Below are 20,929 nucleotides of genomic sequence, written 5' to 3' on the forward strand. Positions count from 1 at the left end.
GGATGGGGGGAAGCCCTGGTGACTATTTGTTTTCCATTTTTGTATCAGATAAGTGTTTTGCTCGGCTGTAACACTGACTCCCGCCCCCCCCCCCCCTCGAAACCCCGCGAAACAGTCGACTTTCCAACGCGGGCACCGGACGGAGGCAGGTCCCGCGGCACCGCCTCTGCCGCTCCCACGGGCAGCTCCTGCGGGCACTGACTGCTCGGCACCCGCGGCCGCATCGCGGCTCGATCGCCCGGCGGGGAGGGACGCGGGCCGGCCCCCTTCGGAGGGCGAGAGGCGCGGCGGGACAGCGGCGGCCGCTCCGCACCCTCCACCCTCCCGCCGCTCCCCCGGGCCCCGCACCCGCCCGCGGCCGCGATGGCGCAGGGGGGCCCGTGGGCCGCGGCCCCGGGGGCGCGGGTGTGCGGTGCCCACGCGGGGCGGCCGCTGGAGCTGTTCTGCGAGGACTGCGGGCGCTGCGTGTGCGCCCTGTGCCCGGCGCTGGGAGCGCACCGCGGGCACCGCGCCTGCCTCCTGCCCCAGGCCGTCCGCCGCACGCAGGTGAGGGCAGGGGTGCAGCGGGGAGGTTTGAAGCAGACAGGTTTGCGGAGGGCAGGGTTGCAGCGGGCAGGGTTGCGGAGGGCAGGGTTGCAGCGGGAAGGTTTGAAGCAGACAGGTTTGCGGAGGGCAGGGTTGCAGCGGGCAGGGTTGCGGAGGGCAGGGTTGCAGCGGGAAGGTTTGAAGCAGACAGGGTTGCGGAGGGCAGGGTTGCAGCGCGGCCATCGCCTGCGGGGCGGGTGGACGGGGGTATCAGCCGGCAGCGGGAGCAGGGACCTTCCCGATTTGGTTGTACGTCGTGCCGTTTTCCCCTTCGTTTCTGGTGCTTGTGCAGCTGGGATTTCTTTTGCCAGGGTTGAGGTGGTGGCAGCTGTGAGTATCAGCGCAGTGCAACAGCAGTAGGTCAAGTATCTTCAGCTTTTAGCCTTTCTTTGCTTGCCTTATGAACAGCTTGTGGAGCTCAGGGTTTGTTGTCACATCGGTTTTGTAGGCTGTGCTGGCTAGCATAACAAAGTTTCTGTACTTCCCTTACTTCGACAAGTGCTTTGTAAATCCCTTCTGGACAGGAGTCAGGCTGCTGCCACTGCACAGGGACATGCACGGGAGGGAAAGAGTTAACCAGTCGCACCCAAGCACCCACATAACAGGTGTGTAAATCAGTGGACGAGGAAGTGAGATTGACTGTTAGGTCACATGCAGCACCATTTTATCCTCTGACTTTGGCTTGGTGTCTGAGCATTTTCTTTGCAGACCTTATGTGTGGAATCCATGGAACTTGGGTGCCCTGGGGAACTTGTTTTTATTGCTAGGCTGGAAGCACCTTTGACAGAAACACAGATGCCACAGGGGAAGGGGAAAGGCCATTTCTGTTTATCATTTCCCCCCACCACTGTAGCTTGCTAGACCACAGTTACTACCCATGCACAGTACCTGTTCTCTGATAATCCTGGAGGATGGGGAGCAGGGGTGGTTGTGGGTTAACCAGTAGCAGCTAAGCACGACACAGCTGCCTGCTTACTCCCCTCCCTTGCCCAGTGGGAGCAAGAGAGACAGAGGAAGAGGAAATGAAGTCTAAACCCAAGAAAATTCATGACATAAAAATAGTTAAATATGTGAAGGAGAAGTGGAGGAAAAGAGAAACGGAACAGAAGAAAAGAGATGCAAAGGTGGTCGCTCACCACCTCCCGTGTGTAGATCAATACCTAGACGCTTCCCTACCAAAAGATGGCTAACCCACCTAACCACCCCTCCCTTCCAGTTTTATTTCTGAGCATGTCACTATATGGCATGGAACATCTCTTTGGTTAGTACGGGTCATCTGCCTGCTTGCATCCCCTCGCAGCCTTTTGTGCACTCACAGTATAGTCACATCTGAAACACAGCACCATACGAGCTCCTGTGAGGAAAATTAACAATCAGACTGGCAGTTCTTCCCTAAGCCTTTTTTCTCCACCCCCCTGTAGCAGTCCATCGAATATCCCCAGGAGGTTTTTCAGGCTTGCCCAATACTTCTTGCTTGTGCTTTGTTTTACTCTGGAGAGCCTACCAGGGGGCTTGCTGAGGCCTGCATGCTGTGATGCTAAGCTTGGGAGGCTTAAAAAGTTTTAACACAGAGGTTTGAGGTACGTGAGTGATTTTTTTGCCCTTTTTTGTTTGTTTGTTGTGTCTATAATTTCAGAGAACTCCTTCCCTCTCCTTCTGTGGTATTTTGGAGCAATGTTACTAAGAGGTTTCCTACAGAAAACAGTAGGAAAAAACAGCTCCTGCAGAACTTCCTGCTTGGAAGTTCATGCAGATTTGAGCAGATACACAGGTCATGCTAAACTCCTCTGGCGTTTTACTGCACTTAATGTTAGACAGCATTACAAGGGTAGAGGGCAGTGCACTAAGCTGCAAGTGCACTAAGCTGCAAGTGCACTAAGCTGCACTAAGCAGCACGGGGGTAAAACCAGTGAAGATGTCTGAGCAATGCAGAGCACTCTTCCTGCCTGCTGGTGTGCTTTCATCCAGAGTATCCCTTTTGAAGCTGGGAACTCACTACAGTGTTTGCATTCCCTTCATGACACCCGGGCAGTGTGTGGTTGCAGGTGTTGTGTTGTGGCAACCTGATTTAAGCCAGGGTAAAGTGTACGAAGCTACAAGTTGTGCTGGTTCCCTGATGGACACAGGGGAACACGCGCTGTTGATAAAGAGTTACCTCTGTGCCAAATTAGGAATTGAGCAGTGTGGAAACTTGTGTTCCCCGTGGAAACACTCTGCCCCTAGGAAGAATCTGCTGATATCTACTGGCTTAGGGCTGCAGAGATTTCAGGCAAAAACTATCAGTAGTTGTAGCCCAAGAGATGGTATTTTGGCTAGTGATTTTGTTTGCTGGGAGCAGTTACTCTGTACAGCCCTTGTGATACGACATCAGCCAGGCAGCCCTTCTTCCACAGAGAATGTTCCACCGTGCTTTTAGCAAATCCTAGCTGTGAGTGCTAAGAAGAGATGAGAACCATTGTGTGAGGTCCATCAGCTGCTTCATCCCTGGATCTAAGGCTGTGTAAAATCATCTGGAAGGACTCTCCCTGTCCTCCTGAGTGCAGGATATAGGATCAGCATTCTTTGCACTTGGTATGTGTCCTGTGAGCCTGACTGGAGCTAGGAGTCTCATCTCTCAGAAGTCCTTGCTTTTACAGTGTTTTCACTTGAATGACTTAAGGCATCCAGGCAATCCGTAAAGGAATGTTTTTGGAGTTGAATCCTTAGGGTGAATGACATGGGTTGCCTGGCAGTGTGTCAATTGCTAAAAAGCAGCTCTTTCATTTACCTCTGTAAAGAAAGTAATGCTTAACCAGAAATGCTTGGGGTTGGCATAAGTATTTGCATATGGTCACTTTTGTGAGGGAGTGAGTGCCCTGTGTTTTAATTACAGAGAAGGAAGATTGGGTTTTGCTCTGTGGTCTTTGTCAGTCTTTGATGAAGGGAATGAGGTCTAGGCTGCAAAATAAACTAAAGCAGGCGGATACTGAGTAGAATCTTTAAGTGATGCAGAATTCTTCTGGTTCTTCAGAAACAAGACTGGAAAACTGTGGCTGGAATGGATAGCATAACTGAAGTGTCTTGCTCTATGCAAGAACATTTATCTGCTTGCATGGATGTATCTGTGCCAAGGGCCTTCTAGATGCAGAGTTTCTGACTTTTGCTGGGAGCCCATCTTCTGACTGTGTTGTAATCAAATGACAAACTGAATGTGTTTTCTAAGGAGGCACATGTCAGAAATGCAACATGTTGATGATGAAGCAACACTTCATTGAAGCTCAGTTTGTCAACCCTTCAGAGTTTAAATGCTGTGCTGCCCTGGAGATGTTGCAGTGAGCTGGTACATGGGCAGGCAGATGCTCTTGAGTGGGTCCCAGCTGCAGAACAGGACACTGATAACAGGTACAGCTGGAGCTACATTGTCTGGTATTTACTGAGAGGCTCTGTTTTAACACTAGTGCACTGAGAGCACGGGGCAGCATTGCCTGGATCTTTTATGGTACTGATGACAAAAATGAATCAGCAGGTGCACCAAGACTGCAGCCTGCTGGACAGAGGACAGCCATTTCCAGAGGGCTGTGAGTGAGAAACTGTGGGGCTGGATGTAGCAGAACATGAACAGTGCTGTGCTGGGCACACCACAAGTATCACAGATGGTGTGATCACCAGCCAAGTGATAATATTTGCTGTTGTAGGCATTCAGACTACAGCATCACTGAAGTGATAGTGGGGTATATCTGAGTGGTCTTTTTGGGAAGCATCCTGAAATTTCACTGGAGTTTGACTCTAGATGGAGCCTTCCACTGATCCACTGAATAAAAGTACTTGGTTAGCTGCCCTTCAGCTGCTAAGTGCATTAGCATGTAGTCTTGAAATGCACAGCACCATAGATTTAAAGATGAAAATGTATTTTTCACCATAGGTTTCCCTGTTCCTTAGGAAGGTGGTACTAATTTGGAGACCTCTCCAAATTTTACCTGTATAACCACCAGGTGAAATGTTGAAATCCTTATGGTTCATCAATGTACTGGCCCCAATAAGCCTCATAAACTCAGTATTTTGGTGATATACTCCCGTATATGGAAAACAAGCTGGATGCTGATTTCTGATTTTTACAGATCTTGTTGTGAAGCAGTGTTTTATTTTGTTTCATTGCTTTGTAGGAACTCATGGCATTGTGCTTGAAGGATCTAGAAGAGAGAAAAGAGCAAGAAGCTGGTAACAGAAGGAGCGTAGAGCAGGCTGTGAATGATGTGAAGGTAAAGTGTGGTTTCCTTCCCCACTGGATGGTCATATTCCAAGGAGAGACATTTTGTTTTCTCTGTACTTATCTAAAGACCCAGACACCTACTGCTTCTCATGAAAAGAGTGTATTCCCTTGTGTGCATCACAATATATTACACTATCAAAGGGAGAGAAGAGGGAAAGAGTCTCCAAAGACCTGGTCCTCATTCCCTGATCACCTGAACATCTCTGAAAGAACAATGTTGAAATTTTTGTGCAGAGGAATAGCAGATAGCCCGAGCTGCCTATGTTATTTTGGCTTCACTGATGTATGTTACATTGCACTGAGCTGCATTACTGAGAGTTTGAGTAAACACAAGAACAGCTCTATTGATTCTGTCTTAAGAATGGGAACGTATGCTAAACTGCACCTCGTTTATAGAGCACGAAATGGCTTTTGTCCTAAGAAGCATCTCTAAGCAGCTCTATCACAGAAGTATCAGTAAGATCTGGAGGGAGCTCTAGAGGTTTGATGTCACTTTGTTTTGGAGGCTTTCTCTTTTTAGCAGCTCCTTGTCTCTAGCTTGCTTTGAAAGAGGTCAGAGTCTTGGTACTGAAGGACCAGGTCTGCCTCTTGTTGCACTTAGTACCCGACCCTGTAAATTCCAGCTGAAAACAGCACTCTCTGCATAAATAGGCATCTTAGAATCTTCCCTCAAGCTTTTCCATCCAGACATCAGCAGGTAAATCCTGTCTGCCCTCCCTTAAGGGGTAGACACATGCTAACGAAGAGATGCAGAAAAATCAGTAAAATTGAACCAAAAGGCAGTGTTGAAAGCCTGAGAGAAATATCTGAAATGTCTATGGTCTGGTGAGTGTGGGGAGACAATCTTTTGCTTCATCTATAGGCACATGCCAATATGATCAAACGGCAGCTGTCAGAAAAAGTGACCGAGCTCCAGTTACTTCTTCGGGAAGAAGAGAGTCTGGCAAAAAACTTCATTGATGAAAAGACTCAGCAAGCCCTAGGAGCACATGCTCAGCAGTTGGAGTCCTGTCAAGAACAGCTTGCAGCCCTAGAGACCTTCTCGTGTCGGATCAGACAAATACAACAGGACAGTGATCCTATTCAGTTGCTGGAGGTGGTATTGTATGGTCTCGTTCTGCCTCTTACCCTCACAGTCCTTGATAAACTGCTCTAGTGATCTCTTCTGTAGATCCTTCTGTGTGTAAGCAGCATCCTTCTAACTGCTTTTTAATTTTCTTTGTGTTGGTGTTTTCGTGAACCAGTTTGTTACCTGATTTTTGTTAGGTGTTCCTGCTATGGCATTGATTTCAGATCTGTACGAAATCCATGTTAATTTTAAGCATATATGGAATAGAGAGATGTGTCTCTTGATCTTGAAGACAAATGCTGTATCAGGTCTTTCCTTGTCTAGTGTCATATGAAGATCTGAGGAAAGGCAGCCCTATTGGGAGCTGTTTTAAACCATGACTGCTGGGTTCTCCATCTCTGGGGTGGCCCCTGGCTCACTGGCAGGAGAAGTAATGGGCAGGCTAATGAGCTAATAGGCAGTCTGAACACAACAAAGCTTGCCTGTTATGGCCCATAGGTTTACCTAGTGATGGAGCTGTCCTTGCTCTGCCTTGTGGGGGAGCTGGGAGGGAAGAGTCCTTTCATGTCACTGTCTCTGCTAATTGGAGAATTTGGCTTTCTGCCCTCAGAAGTACATAGAAATCGAGAAGGAAATGAAGGAATCCAGGCACCTGAGAGAACAGTGGCATCCAATACCTCTCTCATTTGAACACATACTTAACCATTATAAGCACTTCTTCAGAGTTCTTCAGTCCATTCTACAGAAACCACTAGAAGCCCGGCTTAAAGAAGGTATCTGGGAGAGTGCTCTGAATTTTGCTTTCATCTGCTCTCTTTGTAAATAAAGTGTGGTTTGCAAGTAAGAACAGGACTTTTACCAAATCAGCTGGAGAAAACAGCAATGCTTCAGTCAGTCTTTTGTTTGTCTGATGCTTTTTTCCTCCAGTTCTGTGCAGTTATTTCAATACAGTTTACTTCTTTGCAGACCGTCATACCTGCACAATATACGTATTCTCTCCTTTCAGTTACTGTTGGGTCTGAGTGCTCTGGCACTGAACACTGGCTACCTGTAAAATTTGAAAGCTTTTTCTAATTGATGTACCCAGTGATCTTTCTGCCTCAGTCAGAAAAAGTTCTGTGCTTTTTGGTACTCTAAAGGTGAGCTAACGTGTTCTATTTAGAATTACTTTTGTCTTTGAGCTAGTATTTCATCCTTAAGTGACCTTTGTCATGATTAAGGGAGGAGTTTCCTAATGGGACACAGAACCACAAAGCCACATAACCATGGGAAAACCCTGCTGCTCATTGAGTGAGCAACACTGGCCATCACATTCCACCCAGCTACCTTTTAATAATCCCTTTTCTGAGAATTGCCAAGAACAAAATAGCAGGGTGCTGGGGCAAATGGTCAGAGCAGATCTGAAAGGCCACTGCAGATTGTGTGTAGGATTGCTAGACAGCATCGTGGAGGTGCTCTGTAGTTAGCATCTGCAGCTGTCTTCAGCTGCCTGACTGCTCTCATCTGATAGGGGCTGCTTTTTAAGGAATCAGATGTGATTACTTGGTGTTGTGCTCAGTTGTGTAGTTCTTTGGCAACACAGGAATCCAGCATCTCTGTGCTATCCAAAGAGCATAAGATTGAAAGCCTACAGAGTGAGTAGCCCTTCCCCAGAAAAAGTAACAGAGTTTGTCCATGAAGTTGGAAAATGGAAGTTGAAGAACTAGCAGACTCCCTGAACTGTCCCTTTTCATCTCTGTCCAGATGTTTTCAGTAGCCTTAACACCACTGCAAAGAAAGAACCTGGAACAGTGTTGAAAACCATGACTCCTGTTGATCGGTTGCTTTTCTTAAAACGTAAGTATGGTCACAGAATCCTCAGATCTCAAGTTGGAAGGAACCCACAAAGATCATTGAGGTCCTGGCCTTGCACAGACAACCCCAGGAATCACATCATGTGCCTGAGATCATTGTCCAAACACTTCTTGAACTTTGTCAGCCTTGAGGCTATGACGAGTTCCTGGGGAGCCTGTTGCAGTGCCCAACCACCCTCTGGGTGAAGAACCTTTTCCTAAACCTAAACCTAAACCTCACCTGGAACAGCTTCATACCACTCCTTTGGGTCCTGTCACTGGTCTCCAGAAAGGAGATCAGTGCCTACCTCTCTGCTTCCCCTCATGAGGAAGCTGTAGACTGCAGTGAGGTCTCCCCTCAGTCTCCTCTCTGAGCTGAACAAGCTGAGTGACTGTAGCCACTCTGCGTATGGCTTCCCTTCATCCCATCACTGTGAGTGACCCAGACCAGAAAGCTATGGAGGCATCAGTGTTGGTGCCCTGCCGTGATTGCCTTGGCATGCCTTTTCCAGCCCCATTGTCTCTGGAGCTGTAGGTTCCATGGCTCTCTGAAGCCTAACCTTAACCCTAACGGCAGGTTGGTGCTGCGGCTGAGGTCCCCATCACCCTGGTGGCCCAGATTAGAAAGGTGTGGAGGCAGCAATGCTGGTGCACTGCCATGATATGCTTGGCATAAATTTTCCAGCCCCAGCATCCTCGGAGCATGTAGGCTCTGTAACTCGCTGAACTCTATCCCTAAGAGAATCTTGGTGCTACAGCTGATGTCCCCATCACAAGGGGTGGCCCAGATGTGAAAAGTGTGGAGTCAGCAATGTTGGTACCATGCCTTATTTAGACTGGAACGCCCTTTCCAGACCCAGTGTCCTTGGACCTGTAGGCTTCCTGATTCTCTGAGCCATAACCCTGTAACAAAGTGTTGGTGCTGTGCCTGAGGTCCCCATCACTGTGAATAGCCCAGATTACATAGGTGTGGAGGCAGCAGTACTGGTGCCCTGCTGTGATCCCTCTGGCATGCCTTTTCCAGCCCCAGTGCCCCTGGGACAGCGGGATTTCTGGCTCTGTCTCTCTCCTGAGACACTGCCGGCTGTGGGCTTCTTTACAGGCGTTTTTTAACTCGGAGTTCTTCCAAGGGTCATGATAAACGTAGTAAGTATGTTTATGGCTTTGGCTGCAGATGCAAGATCACCAACCTGGGAATATGACAGCATTCACCCAAGACTGAAATTGTCTGATGACCGTCTTGAAGTAAGCTGCAGCTGGAGGAGGATATTTTACCCCTGTGGTCCCCAGAGATTCGATAAATTATGGCAAGTGCTAAGCAAAGACGCATTCCTCTCTGGGAGCCATTATTGGGAAGTTGACCTGCTTCATGCTGGAGCTGGCTGGTGGATTGGCACAGCCTACCCTTCCATTGGCAGGAAGGGAGACTCTGAAACCTGCCGGCTGGGCTGGAACAGAGCATCTTGGTGCCTTAAGAAGTTTGAATTGGAATACTGGGCATTTCACAAGGGGGAGAGAATCCCCATCTTGGTAGAGGATGATCCTGACCGCATTGGCATTTTTCTGGATTATGAAGCAGGAATCCTTTCATTCTACAATGTTAGTGATGGAATGGCTCATTTGCACACCTTCCACTGCAAGTTCACAGAACCAGTATATCCAGCCTTGAGACTCTGGGAAGGGTCCATTAGAACATGCAAATTACCATAAGGAATGAAGCAAAAAAAAAAAAGCCTACTATTTTATGCTTTTTCTGTGAAAACCACTTTAGCACAAATTAATCTCTGTATGAAAGTTGTAACTATGATGCTTTTAGAAGGTAACAGTAAGTTCAAGAAAACCAACTGTAATTTTTAATGCCTCTGTCAATGGGGGAAGGCGATCTGGCTCTTATAAATGGTGTTGATGTACCACCCGAAGTGCCATATATAATATTTTTGTACTTTTTTCAACTTGCAAAATGGAAAAAGTCTAGTTGAAAGAAGCATATTACAGTTCAGACTGGAATGGGGATATTGACATATTTTTTTATGAACTTCCTCCCCTCATCTGTCTGGAGAGGCTGCAGTTGTGTACGGTAACGGGTTTAGTTTGGTTCAAGCTCAAGTTTATATATTGTATATTGTTATAGCTGACAAGGTCAGATTTGGATAATAAATGCACTAAGTGAATTACCTTATACTTACATGTCATCTTGGAAAAATCAAAGACTGGCACGGACTTTTGGAAAGGTCCCTTCTGACGTAGGAGCTTTTGAGGCCGCATTTAACAGCCACTAACTGGTCTTACATGTGACAGGGACTTTGAGTTGGGCTTCTGGATGGCCCTATTCTTCCCTGTTAAGTGGAAATGTGAGAAACAGCCGTGTACAACCTGCAACAGAGTCCGAAATGCCTGGAAGGCCCACAGGGGCAATAAAAACACCAGGTCAGCGGGGCATTTATGCTCAACGTATTTTTCTGTCCACTTTGGAAAGGCTCTTTAACTGCAGCTGGATAAACATCTGTTCACATAAAACTAGGAGACACAGCTCGCAATTTTCTGTATATGGATATTTTTTCCCCCGATACATTAATTAAAGTCTTGGAAATTTTTGGAGCCTATGTTTACAGCAGTCTCTAGGACCAGCCCTGCTAGACTCAAGAACCACTGCTATTTGAAGCAGGTCAGGTAATCTTACAGTTTTCAAATCCTAAAGGCCCTGGAGCCATCAACAGTGCTAAAAAAGGCAAGGTCTGACCATAGGCTGAAATGGAGAAACAAGAGCTTGTTTTATAAGCTAAATCTATTTTTCAAATTTGAAATAATAAAAAAAAAATCTTTTAACAATTGAGTAGTTTTTTAATGTAAGGCAAGCATGCTGTATCAGTCACAGGTCATGTATGTTCAAGCACGACTCAATCTCTGCTTCCCCATTTGAAGATATGAGTACAGTTTCCTCAGAATTGCAGAAGGGTAAACATTTTGAAAGTGAACAGCTCACAGGTACAGAAACACCCACCTCCAAATTCTAGGTACTTCACCACCTCGTGATGAAAATAAAAGTAGCAAGTTCCAAGTAACCATCACTAGTAATGATTCCACCACAGAAAAAAAAAAGCAGATGAATTACACCGAAGCAGTTCTGTGCTCAGAGAGGTAACTGGGGAATGCCCAGTTTGCAGCTGCTTCCATATGGCTCCTTCTTGGTCACAGGGAAAAGCAGCAGGCTCACAGCAGTGGGATTGCATTTCTTACTTGGAAAGTGAGAAGCTGGGACACAAGAGTGGAGCACACAAGAGGTGCACTGACCATCATGTAATGATGTGATGTAGTCAGGCAGTCAGCCTTGGCCATCTCAAACTCCAGTTTTGAGGGAAAAACCCTAACATAATGTATTTGCTTTTTAGTACAGGAAAAGGGCTGTTCAATCTTCACCAGCACTTGGCTTCCTACCCTAGAAGTTACCCCCCCCTCCCAGGTCCAAACAGAGGTATCCAAATGTTCTGCAGAACTGATTTAAGATCTAGTCTTCACTCAGCTCACAACAGATGCTTCTGACAAATTTTAAAGCATAGGTTAAGTTTATTTCCACTGCTTCATCTCAGAGCTACTTTTCTCACCTGCTTAATCTGTCTGGCTTGCCCTCCTGCCTTTCAGTTCACAAAAAGGTTCCCTTGTCCCTTAAATGGGACCTTTCTACATATCCAGTATGTTTCCTTTCTTGGTACTGTCTCTTGAAAACCTCAAGAAGCCCATTTTCCCAGAGTGCAGATTCCTGCAACCCACTGTTTTATCAGAAGACTTTTCATCTCAAGGCTTTAATCTCGAGAAAAATTCATCAGGTTGCATGTGTAGTTTTCTGTTCAGGGTATGTGAACTCTCACTTAGCTGCCTTCAACTCCAGCTAGAGTCCTGCTATTACAAGGGTGAGGCAAATGGCAGAAAAGAAAGGAACATCAAAAGATAAGGGGGTAGAACAACTCAAAAGTTGTTCTAGTAGAAAGTTTTCTAGTAGGAAAAATTCTTATGATTCTTTATGATTATGAAAAATTCTTTATGATTTTCTTAACAGAAAAAGGAAGCCAGAAAGCACAGACTGTGGTCTCAGATTTGGCAAAACTCCGAATTAATCTAGGTTAAGTGGAATGGAGAAGGGAGGAGCATGGTATTTCCTAGGCACAATGCTATACAGTTTCTAATAAAATGCTCTTCATAATTTATATCCCCTTGCTTCAGAAACTTCCTACTAATGAGAACCTGAAAATGCTAACCTGCTTGGATCCCCATAATTATGCCCCTTTCTTTGCTACACTTAAATATGCTGTGCAGTAGTACATCGTGAAACATGGAGCGGAGTGCTTTGGTTTAGCACTTCACTTTTTTTACATGATTTTCCACTACTTGCTCAGTGATGGTTTCATCTTCTTCGATACTTTTTTTAACCTTCTGGCCCACCAGATCGAAGATGGATTCCGGGGGAAATCCCTTCGGCTCTCCCACCTTCACGGTCAGCATGTCAAGTGTCAGGATGGCACCTTCAGGAATTGCCACTTTCGCCACAACAGACTTCCCCAGCTACAGGAGAGGGGTGGGGAAAAAAAGTTTTAAGTCAAACACATTGCTAGGCTTAGTATACGAAAAAAAAAGGCTAAAAAACATTCTGCAGTTATTTGGGAACAGGTTGTGCCCTCTGCATTGCTTATTCCAAACGAAGGCTGAGTTAGCCATGGAAATCTTCACTGTAACTGGGCTGCCGGGAACATCTAGATCCTTTCTGAAACTGGATGGTGGCTTACTGGAATGTTCCAAAATCACAATGGAGGGAATCTGATTAGAAGGACTGATATTTTAGCTTAATGTAAAAGCAGCTCATACACAGTCATAGAGACATATTATTCCCATTACTATTACTGAGTACTTGGCACGCGTGAGGCTGCACTCGAATACTGTGTCCAGTTTTGGGCCCCTCGCTACAAGAAAAACATTGAGGTGTTGGAGTTGAGTCCACAAAAGGGCAACCAAGCTGGTGAAGCGTCTAAAGATTTATGAAGAGCAGCTGAGGGAGCTGGGGTTGTTCAGTCTGGAGAAAAGGAGGCTCAGGGGGACCTTCCTGCTCTCTACAACTGCCTGAAGGGCAGGTTGTAGCCAGGTGGGGGTCAGTCTCTTCTACGAGGCAATTAGAGACAGGACAAGAGGAAATGGCCTCAAGCTGTGCCAGGGGAAGTTTAGATTGGATATTAAGAAAAATTCCTTCACCAAAAGGGTTATCAAGCGCTGAAACAGTCTAGAACAGGGAAGTGGTTGAGTCAACATCCCTGGAGTTATTTAAAACATATGTGGCACTCAGGAACATGGTTTAGTGGTGGACTTGGCAGCGTTAGGTTAGCAGTTGGACTCGATGATCTTAACTGTCTTTTCCAACCTAAATCATTCCATATTTCTACTCAACAATTATTTAACTACTGGATGATAAGTACAGAACTCCATTATACTCAAAACTGCCAACGTAACACGGTGAGAAATTTTTTGAGTGCAGAGGCAGGAACACTACTGCAATAAACAAACAGCAAGCTATTTTTCTGAATACAGATTATTTAAGCTATAGGTCTAAATGAGCTGCAGGTTTACATGAATCAAAAGCAAAAGTTACCTTTTCATTGCAAGCCATTTCACAGGGCAAGAGTTGTTTGATTGGAGAACCCATTGCTTTTTCCACAGTACGGATGGCTTTCACCAACTCCGCCAGTTCGTCTGGCTCCAGAGATGCCTGGTGGTCGCTTCCTTTCCATGTTTTGTCAAGGGTCACGTGGCGTTCCACTACTTTAGCACCCATAGCAACAGCTGCCACTGAAATGGCTATGCCAGTTTCATGTCCCGAATAGCCAATGGGGATATCAGGAAAAGCTGACTGATACGCCTTGAATCATGACAGAGTTGGTCTTAATTACCAAGGTAGCAATTTCAAAGACAAAGCAAACTTAACAGTGATAACTGCAATAAAAACCCAAGGGCAATTATTGTGGCACAAAACAAGCAGTTGGTTATTCTGACAATGCATTTTTTTACATTCAGCAAGTCACACTGCATTACCAGTTGCCACGTTCCCAATTTCACTAACATTATCAATACTAACAAGAGAAAGCAGCTATGTTCTTTTCTACCACTTAATGTTTTTCCTTTTAATTCAGTTCTACTATTCCAGGTCTTCAAAGCCTACATCACTGTAAGTAACAGTAATAGAGTAGCATTCTATTTTCACACAAGAACCCAGTGGACTGGTAAAACTTAACCTACATCCAAAGCAGATTTCTTCAACTCTGTATTTCAATTCTGAAGCAATATTTTAATCCATACATAGGGGACAGTCACCCAATCCTAAAGGCAGTTGTGGCATTCTGCCATGTGGCATTCTGCTAAAAATAACATACTACATGTGCATAAATCTAAGCTGGTGCTTGAACACTGGCCAATTTGGGAAAACTTCCTTATACCATTATTAGGCATATCCAAGTAATATTTCCAGTGCAGGGAACTATACCAGGGTCTAATCGATTTTCTTCTCTACTCTGATACTCAACATGAAGCTTTTTGACCAAAAGTTGCTGGTCTAGCTCCCTATTTAGAGTTACGTTCTCACTTCCATGCACTTTCTTAACGGTACATAATTTTTCTTTGCATTATAAAGCACAGGGTTAACCTGTTAACCAAATGTTGTATTTTCCTCTGTTGAGCTGTGAATACTCCAGTAATATCCTTTATCATATTCCTCAAAGACGAGTTTTGCTAAAAAAAAGGATCTTTTGGGTGTTTTTAGTTCAACACTTGCATGGATTAGAGGAACACGATACATCTTCTGACTTCTCAGAAGCAAATTCCAGCATGCCAAAGATCTGGAAATGTATCTCAGCAGAAGTGCACGGCCCTTCTCTGCCACCCTACGCATGGGTTACTCACTGACCGATATAACACGGAGATTGACATCCTCTGGCTGAAGTGGGTAAGCACTGGTGCACTGCAGGAAGCAGAAGTTTGGATTGATGGGCTTCACAATCTGATAAACCTGATGCATTGTGTTCATGGACTGCATGCCGCTGGAAATCACCATTGGGCGACCTAGCCATTAGAAAATACACAAAAATTTTGCCGTAGGCCTGCAAGAAAGCTACACAAGATTAAATTAAGCTCTTGTAGTGAATTAATCCAGTAAAACTAGAAAAGAATGCTGGGCGAACCTTTTTTTTTTCCAAGCCTGAGGTTGAGTTTCTTCTAAAGAAACTTCAGATTTTTTCCCAAAAATCAGTTGGATGAAAGATCTAATAACTGATACTAATACTGAGACACAGTGATGTTTACCAAGATGGCTCAAAGAAAATGCTTACCTTTCTTTGCAGTCTTTTCCAAATATGGAAAATTATTTGTATCTCCTGATCCTACTTTGAAAAATGGAACATCCAGCTCATGAAGAAATTCCACAGCCATCTACAAGGAAAAGAAGTCACTGCATTTTAACACACCAGCTGGATCAAAGGATAAAGAACCACTGTGCCGGGAAATAACCCTTCAGAACAGCAAAACCAAGGCTGAGTTAAATAGGTAGACATTATAGATATCTCCCCAAAATACACTGCTCCTGAAGTAACATTTGCTATCCTGAGGATATGGGTTTCTGCTTTCCCTCCAGGTGAAAGTATAATTGTGGTGCCTTCTTGCAGACTTGTACTATTTCTCTACAGGTTTTTGACTGGGATCACGGTCGGAAGGCAGCCTCTTTGGTCTCCCAGCCACAGCTGGTCAGCCAGCTGTAGGAACTGCTGCTTAGTACAGGAGAGTTCCACTGCTCCTCTAACTTAAGGATGAACTTGTGGGCCACAGCGTTCTTGCTTATTTTTTTTTTTTTTTCAGCACTACCAGAGAGAGCAGCTACCTGCAGATGAGAGCTTGCCCTTTGAAGGAATGCGTTACAGGCACGCAGGCAGTCTTCCAGCCACACACTTCCTGCAGGTCAGAAATATTAAACCACAGAGAGTTTAAAACTACAGGTAGTTTTCCCGAATGGATCTGCCACACTGAAAAACTGTACGAGCATATTAAATAAGCGCCTGAAAAAAAGAAGCACCCAAAAAGGGAAATACAAAATGGGCTTGCTTCTAGGAGAGATACTAGAAAATAAAATATGCCAAAGAAAAGGCTATCAGGCAGTTTACTCAAATGCTAATTATACTCTGCTTTTGCCTAAAAATAAGTGTGCTATTTTGAAGACAACTCAGGAATTACTAGAGGCTCCCTGAAAACTGGTTTTACATTAGTAAGGGCCTTTTAAAAATTAGTATTGTCAAGGAAGAAAATTCTAATTCCAAACCTATTAAAGGCAAGAGATATTTAAATCCTCCATTTTACCTCCAGGGAAAACAATGAAGTGGTTAACTTTGTTCCCCATCAATCACTCACAAACACTTTTAATTTCTTCAGCTCATTCCTTGTTGCAGTGAAATTTACTTAGTGCCAGAGAAAGAGTGCTAATGTCCAGAGGAGAAACTCATTTGGTCTAATTTTTCTATCATCAGTATGATGGAGATGCAATTTCTTGTACCTAGGATGTATGACATCTCTTTAATATAGTTTATTCATTAAAATGCATTGTGCATAAAGACAATGAATACATTATATTAAACCCCCACATATCTAATCTCAGGAGATGGCACAAAATGAAATATAACAGAATAGGCCTCATATCTAAAGCCACTCTTCATTAGGTAAATATCTCTTGAAAACTGGCAGCTTTTCTGTAGGAGATTCAAGGATCAGGAAGTAATTTCAAGCAACAGGAATGACATTAAAGGGAGTGGTTCAATGAGATCCTGTTTTGTCTCCAGTACACACTGGAACAGAATAGATAAAGAAGTTATTCATAGCCTTTGTATTTACTTCACACATCAGTTCATCGATTTCCTCTTACAGTTAACACACAATTTAACCTCTTTGACATAGCTGGAGTTCCAGAGATTATGTTAAATTTACAGAAGTTAACATGTTCTTGAGGATTTATGATGTCAATTTATGTTTTCCTTAAATTCCAAACCCACGTCTTGCAGAAATGCCACCAGAAATCTTAAGAGATGTGTAATGTAATTACTGTTCAAACAAGAGGGCACAAACATGTATCAGTTCTGTTAATTAGCTGATAAGGTCACACACAATGGAGCACAGCAAAGGGAAAGAAGGATCCCAGAGGCAGAAAGTGATCTTAGCTGCTGCATATGAAAGGTGTTCTGCATTGCACTACAGCCTTTAAAACCCAGAGGTTTTAACATCAAAGAAGGAGTGTGGGTTTTTTCTCCCCCCGCAAAGGCACATGGGTCTTTCAAGGTCCCAGATACAGAAGTCCAAGAATCCTGGGTTCAATTACTCCTTTGTTAAAGGAGTTTTCAGCAGGTCTTCTACACATGGAGACATAACAAACAAAACATGGCACCAGTCTCTTTTCACAGATCTATTTCTGAATCCATGGCACTGAGCTTTTCCCGTACACACAAAACATCTTTTTGTCTATCACGCATCTGAAGAAGTTCTTTATGATATTTGGTGCTTGTACCACCTCAGAAGAGGCACAGCAACTCAAGGATTTTGAGGACAGTAAGTTGATAGCAGCAGTAAGAATGGCCAGAGCACTAGAAAAGACAGCATAAAAAGGCTGAAGGAATTGAAATTGCCTAGACCAGAGATTACAAAAGAGAAGAGGTGCAATAATTTTTGTGCTCAATTACCAGAGAGGAGGTACAAGTATGAACTTTTACGTCAGATAAGGCAGGACAAAAAATTATGAGGAAGGAGATAACCCTAATATATTAGGAATTCTCTCTGATGCTAAGAGAGTGAGGCACTGAACAGATCACCTTAAAATATTAAGTAAATCACATCCTTATCCCATCCTGGATGAGGCTACTTGCAGGAAGCCAGGGACATTGATCTGCTGGCCATATGCAAGAGTGGCTAGCATACTTCTGCTAGGGTCTCTTTCAGTTTGCTTTTCTGTATTTTCTAGGCCACAAAGAAAAGTAAAGCAATCTGTAATCTCTGATCTACACTGAAGTTCAATTGTTACCTGATCTTTCCAGTTTACACATTTCAAATGTGTGTTGCATTTCTTAGTACTGTAACTAACACTATTCTGAGGCGGGCAACATGCCCAGTTAGAAGTATTCACATCTTAAGGGGGATCAGCAGCAGATGAGCTTCATGCAGTTGAGAATCTCAAGGTGGAGCTGACTGTTCAAGAGCTCACTGGCAAAAATCAGTAAATGCTTCAGGAGTAACAGGGCAAGGTGGGGCCCTCTCAATAAGATTAATAAAAAAAAAAAAAAGGGGGTATAAACATTTCTGCTGCTTAGAAACACCAACAGGGTCCTAGTAAACACCAAGGAGGGGAAAAAGAAGTGGGAAACTTGAATGAGGTTAAGAAAGGAATCTGGTTTAAATACAGAAGGAAGTTTGAAATTCTTGGAGCCAACATACCAGACAACACTGGAGAGCAATCAGATCACACTGACTTGATCTAAACTCTTAAAGCCTTGATTGTTTATGAAGTTCAAACTGAGACCTTGTCTCTAATATTATTTACTGTGTATAAACAGTAGTAGCAGCGCACACAGCAAGTCTTCCAAAGTGTTCAGCCATCTACTGAACCATGGCAGGTTCACCATAGAGGTGAACTGGCAAATTGCTCTAGTCCCCTCATGTAGAAATTAATCATCCACATATTCTTTTTATGCAAGAACTATCACACCTAATAGTACCCAACAGACACAACAGCCAGACTCCCACTGTCATTCCAGTATGGCTTACATACCTCATCCATGCCAGAAGCTGTGAAGAAAATGCCAATCTCCTCTGCATACTTCTTTAGCTCTCTGTATTGATCATGGCTAAACTCCAAGTGGCGCTTGTGCTCCCCATAGGTCTTCCCCCAGGAGTGTTTAGAGGTGTAGGGCCTTTCTAAGGCTTTCTTGTTGAATTTGTACTCCAGTTCACTCTTCTGGAACTTAGCACAGTCTGCTCCACATTCCTGCAAAAGAAGCTGGTGCACACTGAGTGGCAGTGCAAGAAAAACTGCACTCATCTTGAGTGTGAACACGAGAACTGAGCAACTAATGTGCTCATTTGCTGTGGAGTTTTCACAGTATCATCACAGCAATCACAGAAATGGTAATGAACACAGAGTGACTCAGGACCTGCAGACATATAAGCCCTTTTACTTCAACACTTAGTAGAGCAGCAGTCTAGAGGGACATCATACTAAACGTACAAAACTGCATAGCCTCTTGCTATGAATGCCACTTATTTGAGGAGCTGATTTCTGTGGTGTTTTTTTCCAGCTCAGCTGTCACTTTATAATTTTACATTAAAACAAGACACAGGATTCTGTGGAACAAGGAATTTAAATGTGAAGTTCACAGAATCATCAGTGTTGAAAGAGACCTTCAAGATCATCTGGCCCAACCGTCCACCCAGCACTGTAACCCTTGAATCAGCCAGTGCGAGATCCAGATGCCTCGTGAACACCTCCTGGGATAACAATCCATTGGAAGTGACACACAGAGTAAAGATATATCCTCATTACACTATTTTGCACTTACACCACAGTTACAGCTCTGAACACACTGTGCCCTGAGCTGTTCTTCAGTGATGTACCGTCTTCTGTCTAACAGATATAACATCGAATTTCAAAGCAGCCTGGCTGTCTTCCTGGATGGCACAAGCATTACCTGAAAAAACCCTAATGCAACCAGGTAAAACTGGAGGTTCGTCAGAAATAGTTCAGCAGCTGCAGGGCTGTGGATGTCACACAGAATCAATTAGGTTGGAAAAGACCTGAGATCACCGAGTCCAACCGATGGCTGAACACCAACATGTCAACTAGACCATGGCACTGAGTGTAATGTCCAGCCTTTCCTTAAACAGTTCAGCCTGTAGTTAAAGGCCCCCAGGGATGGTGACTCCACCACCTCCCTGGGCAGCCCATTCCAGTGTCTAATCACCCCTTCTATGAAGAGTTTCTTCCTATGCCCAATCTAAACCTCCCCTGGCACAGCCTGAGGCTCTGTCCTCTCATCCTGTCGCTGGCTGCCTCGGAGAAGAGGTCGACCCCCACTTGGTCACAGCCTCCTTTCAGGTAGCTGTAGAGAGTGACACAACTCCCCTTTAGAAGATTCCTTTTCTCCAGGCTCTCCCCTTTAAAAGACTCCTTCTCTCCAGGCTAAACCACTCCAGCTCCCTCAGCCGCTCCTCACAGGACAGGCGCTCCAGACCCTTCCCCAAAGTCGAGCGCAAGGGTCTCGCTGCAGACACTTCGCTTCAGGAATGAGCCCTCCCGCAAGTCACCCCGCTCCTCCCGAGCGGCACCGCCGCGCGAAGGAGAAGCCGCTCCCCGCGGGCGCGTCCCCCGGCAGCGCCCCGGGGCCCTCGCTCGCTTCGCCTCCCCGCGCGCACCTTGGCCATGCGGATCATGCGCTTGGCGATGTCCAGGTCGCCCTGGTGGTTCTGCCCGATCTCGGCGATGATGAAGCACGGCTGGTCGCCGCCGACGCGCCGCCCGGGGCACAGCTCGATCTCCCTCGGCATTGTGACACGCCGACACTGCCACTCGCTGACACGGCACCACCTCCTCCGCCCGCCCGCGACTGCGCCGCTGCTCCCCCGCCCGTGGCGACACCCTCCCGGCCGCGGCCAATCAGCGCGGCCGCCTTCCCCATTGGCCAACGTCTGGCAGGAGGCGGGCGGCAGGGAGCACCGTGGCGCCGCGGCGGGGCCGGGGCCATGGCGAGGGGCGGGGCCATGGCGAGGGGCGGGGCCATGGCGAGGGGCGGGGCCGAGGCAGAGCGCGGGGCTGGGCGGGGCCGGGCTGGCTCCGCTCCGCCCTTGTCCGGGATCGTGTCCGTGTCGGGATCGGTGTCTGTGTCTGGGCCAGTGGCCGTGCCCGTGCCCGTTCCCGGGGCCCGCCGCAGATCCCGTGGTCCCGGAGCGCCTGCGGGGGCACCGCCAGACTCGCCGAAGGAGCGCTCTGGGTGCGGCCAGAATGCCATTTCCCAGAAAACACAAACTAGCTGGGAGCCGCACCTAAGAGACCGTGAAGATGCGTTAATACAGAGAGGATTTACAAGAAGGACTCAGAATTATAGAGTCACAGAATCGTCAAGATCGGGAGGGACCTTTTAG

The 20,929-nt window shown here is 45.8% G+C and overlaps 2 protein-coding genes across 2 annotated transcripts; one reads left to right on the plus strand and one right to left on the minus strand.

The window, feature by feature from the left end:
* The first annotated feature begins 363 nt into the window (after positions 1 to 363).
* Positions 364 to 9,520, plus strand: TRIM14 (tripartite motif containing 14). Its single transcript, XM_017833782.1, has 6 exons — positions 364 to 546; positions 4,728 to 4,823; positions 5,697 to 5,930; positions 6,514 to 6,676; positions 7,647 to 7,739; positions 8,910 to 9,520. Exons 1-6 carry the CDS (start codon positions 364 to 366, stop codon positions 9,443 to 9,445), a joined length of 1,305 nt encoding a protein of 434 aa, XP_017689271.1. The 3' UTR covers positions 9,446 to 9,520.
* Positions 9,521 to 11,279: 1,759 nt separating this feature from the next.
* On the minus strand, positions 11,280 to 20,432 carry NANS (N-acetylneuraminate synthase). The gene is made up of 6 exons (XM_017833783.1): positions 20,204 to 20,432; positions 18,564 to 18,779; positions 15,097 to 15,196; positions 14,676 to 14,830; positions 13,368 to 13,634; positions 11,280 to 12,292 (listed from the first exon to the last, which is right to left on the minus strand). The coding sequence occupies exons 1-6, from the start codon at positions 20,333 to 20,335 to the stop codon at positions 12,083 to 12,085; spliced, it is 1,080 nt and encodes a 359-aa protein (XP_017689272.1). The 5' UTR covers positions 20,336 to 20,432; the 3' UTR covers positions 11,280 to 12,082.
* Between the last annotated feature and the right edge of the window lie 497 nt (positions 20,433 to 20,929).

The sequence above is a fragment of the Lepidothrix coronata genome, unplaced genomic scaffold (genome assembly GCF_001604755.1).
Source record: "Lepidothrix coronata isolate B3197 unplaced genomic scaffold, Lepidothrix_coronata-1.0 Scaffold220, whole genome shotgun sequence".
NCBI classification, from domain to species: domain Eukaryota; kingdom Metazoa; phylum Chordata; class Aves; order Passeriformes; family Pipridae; genus Lepidothrix; species Lepidothrix coronata.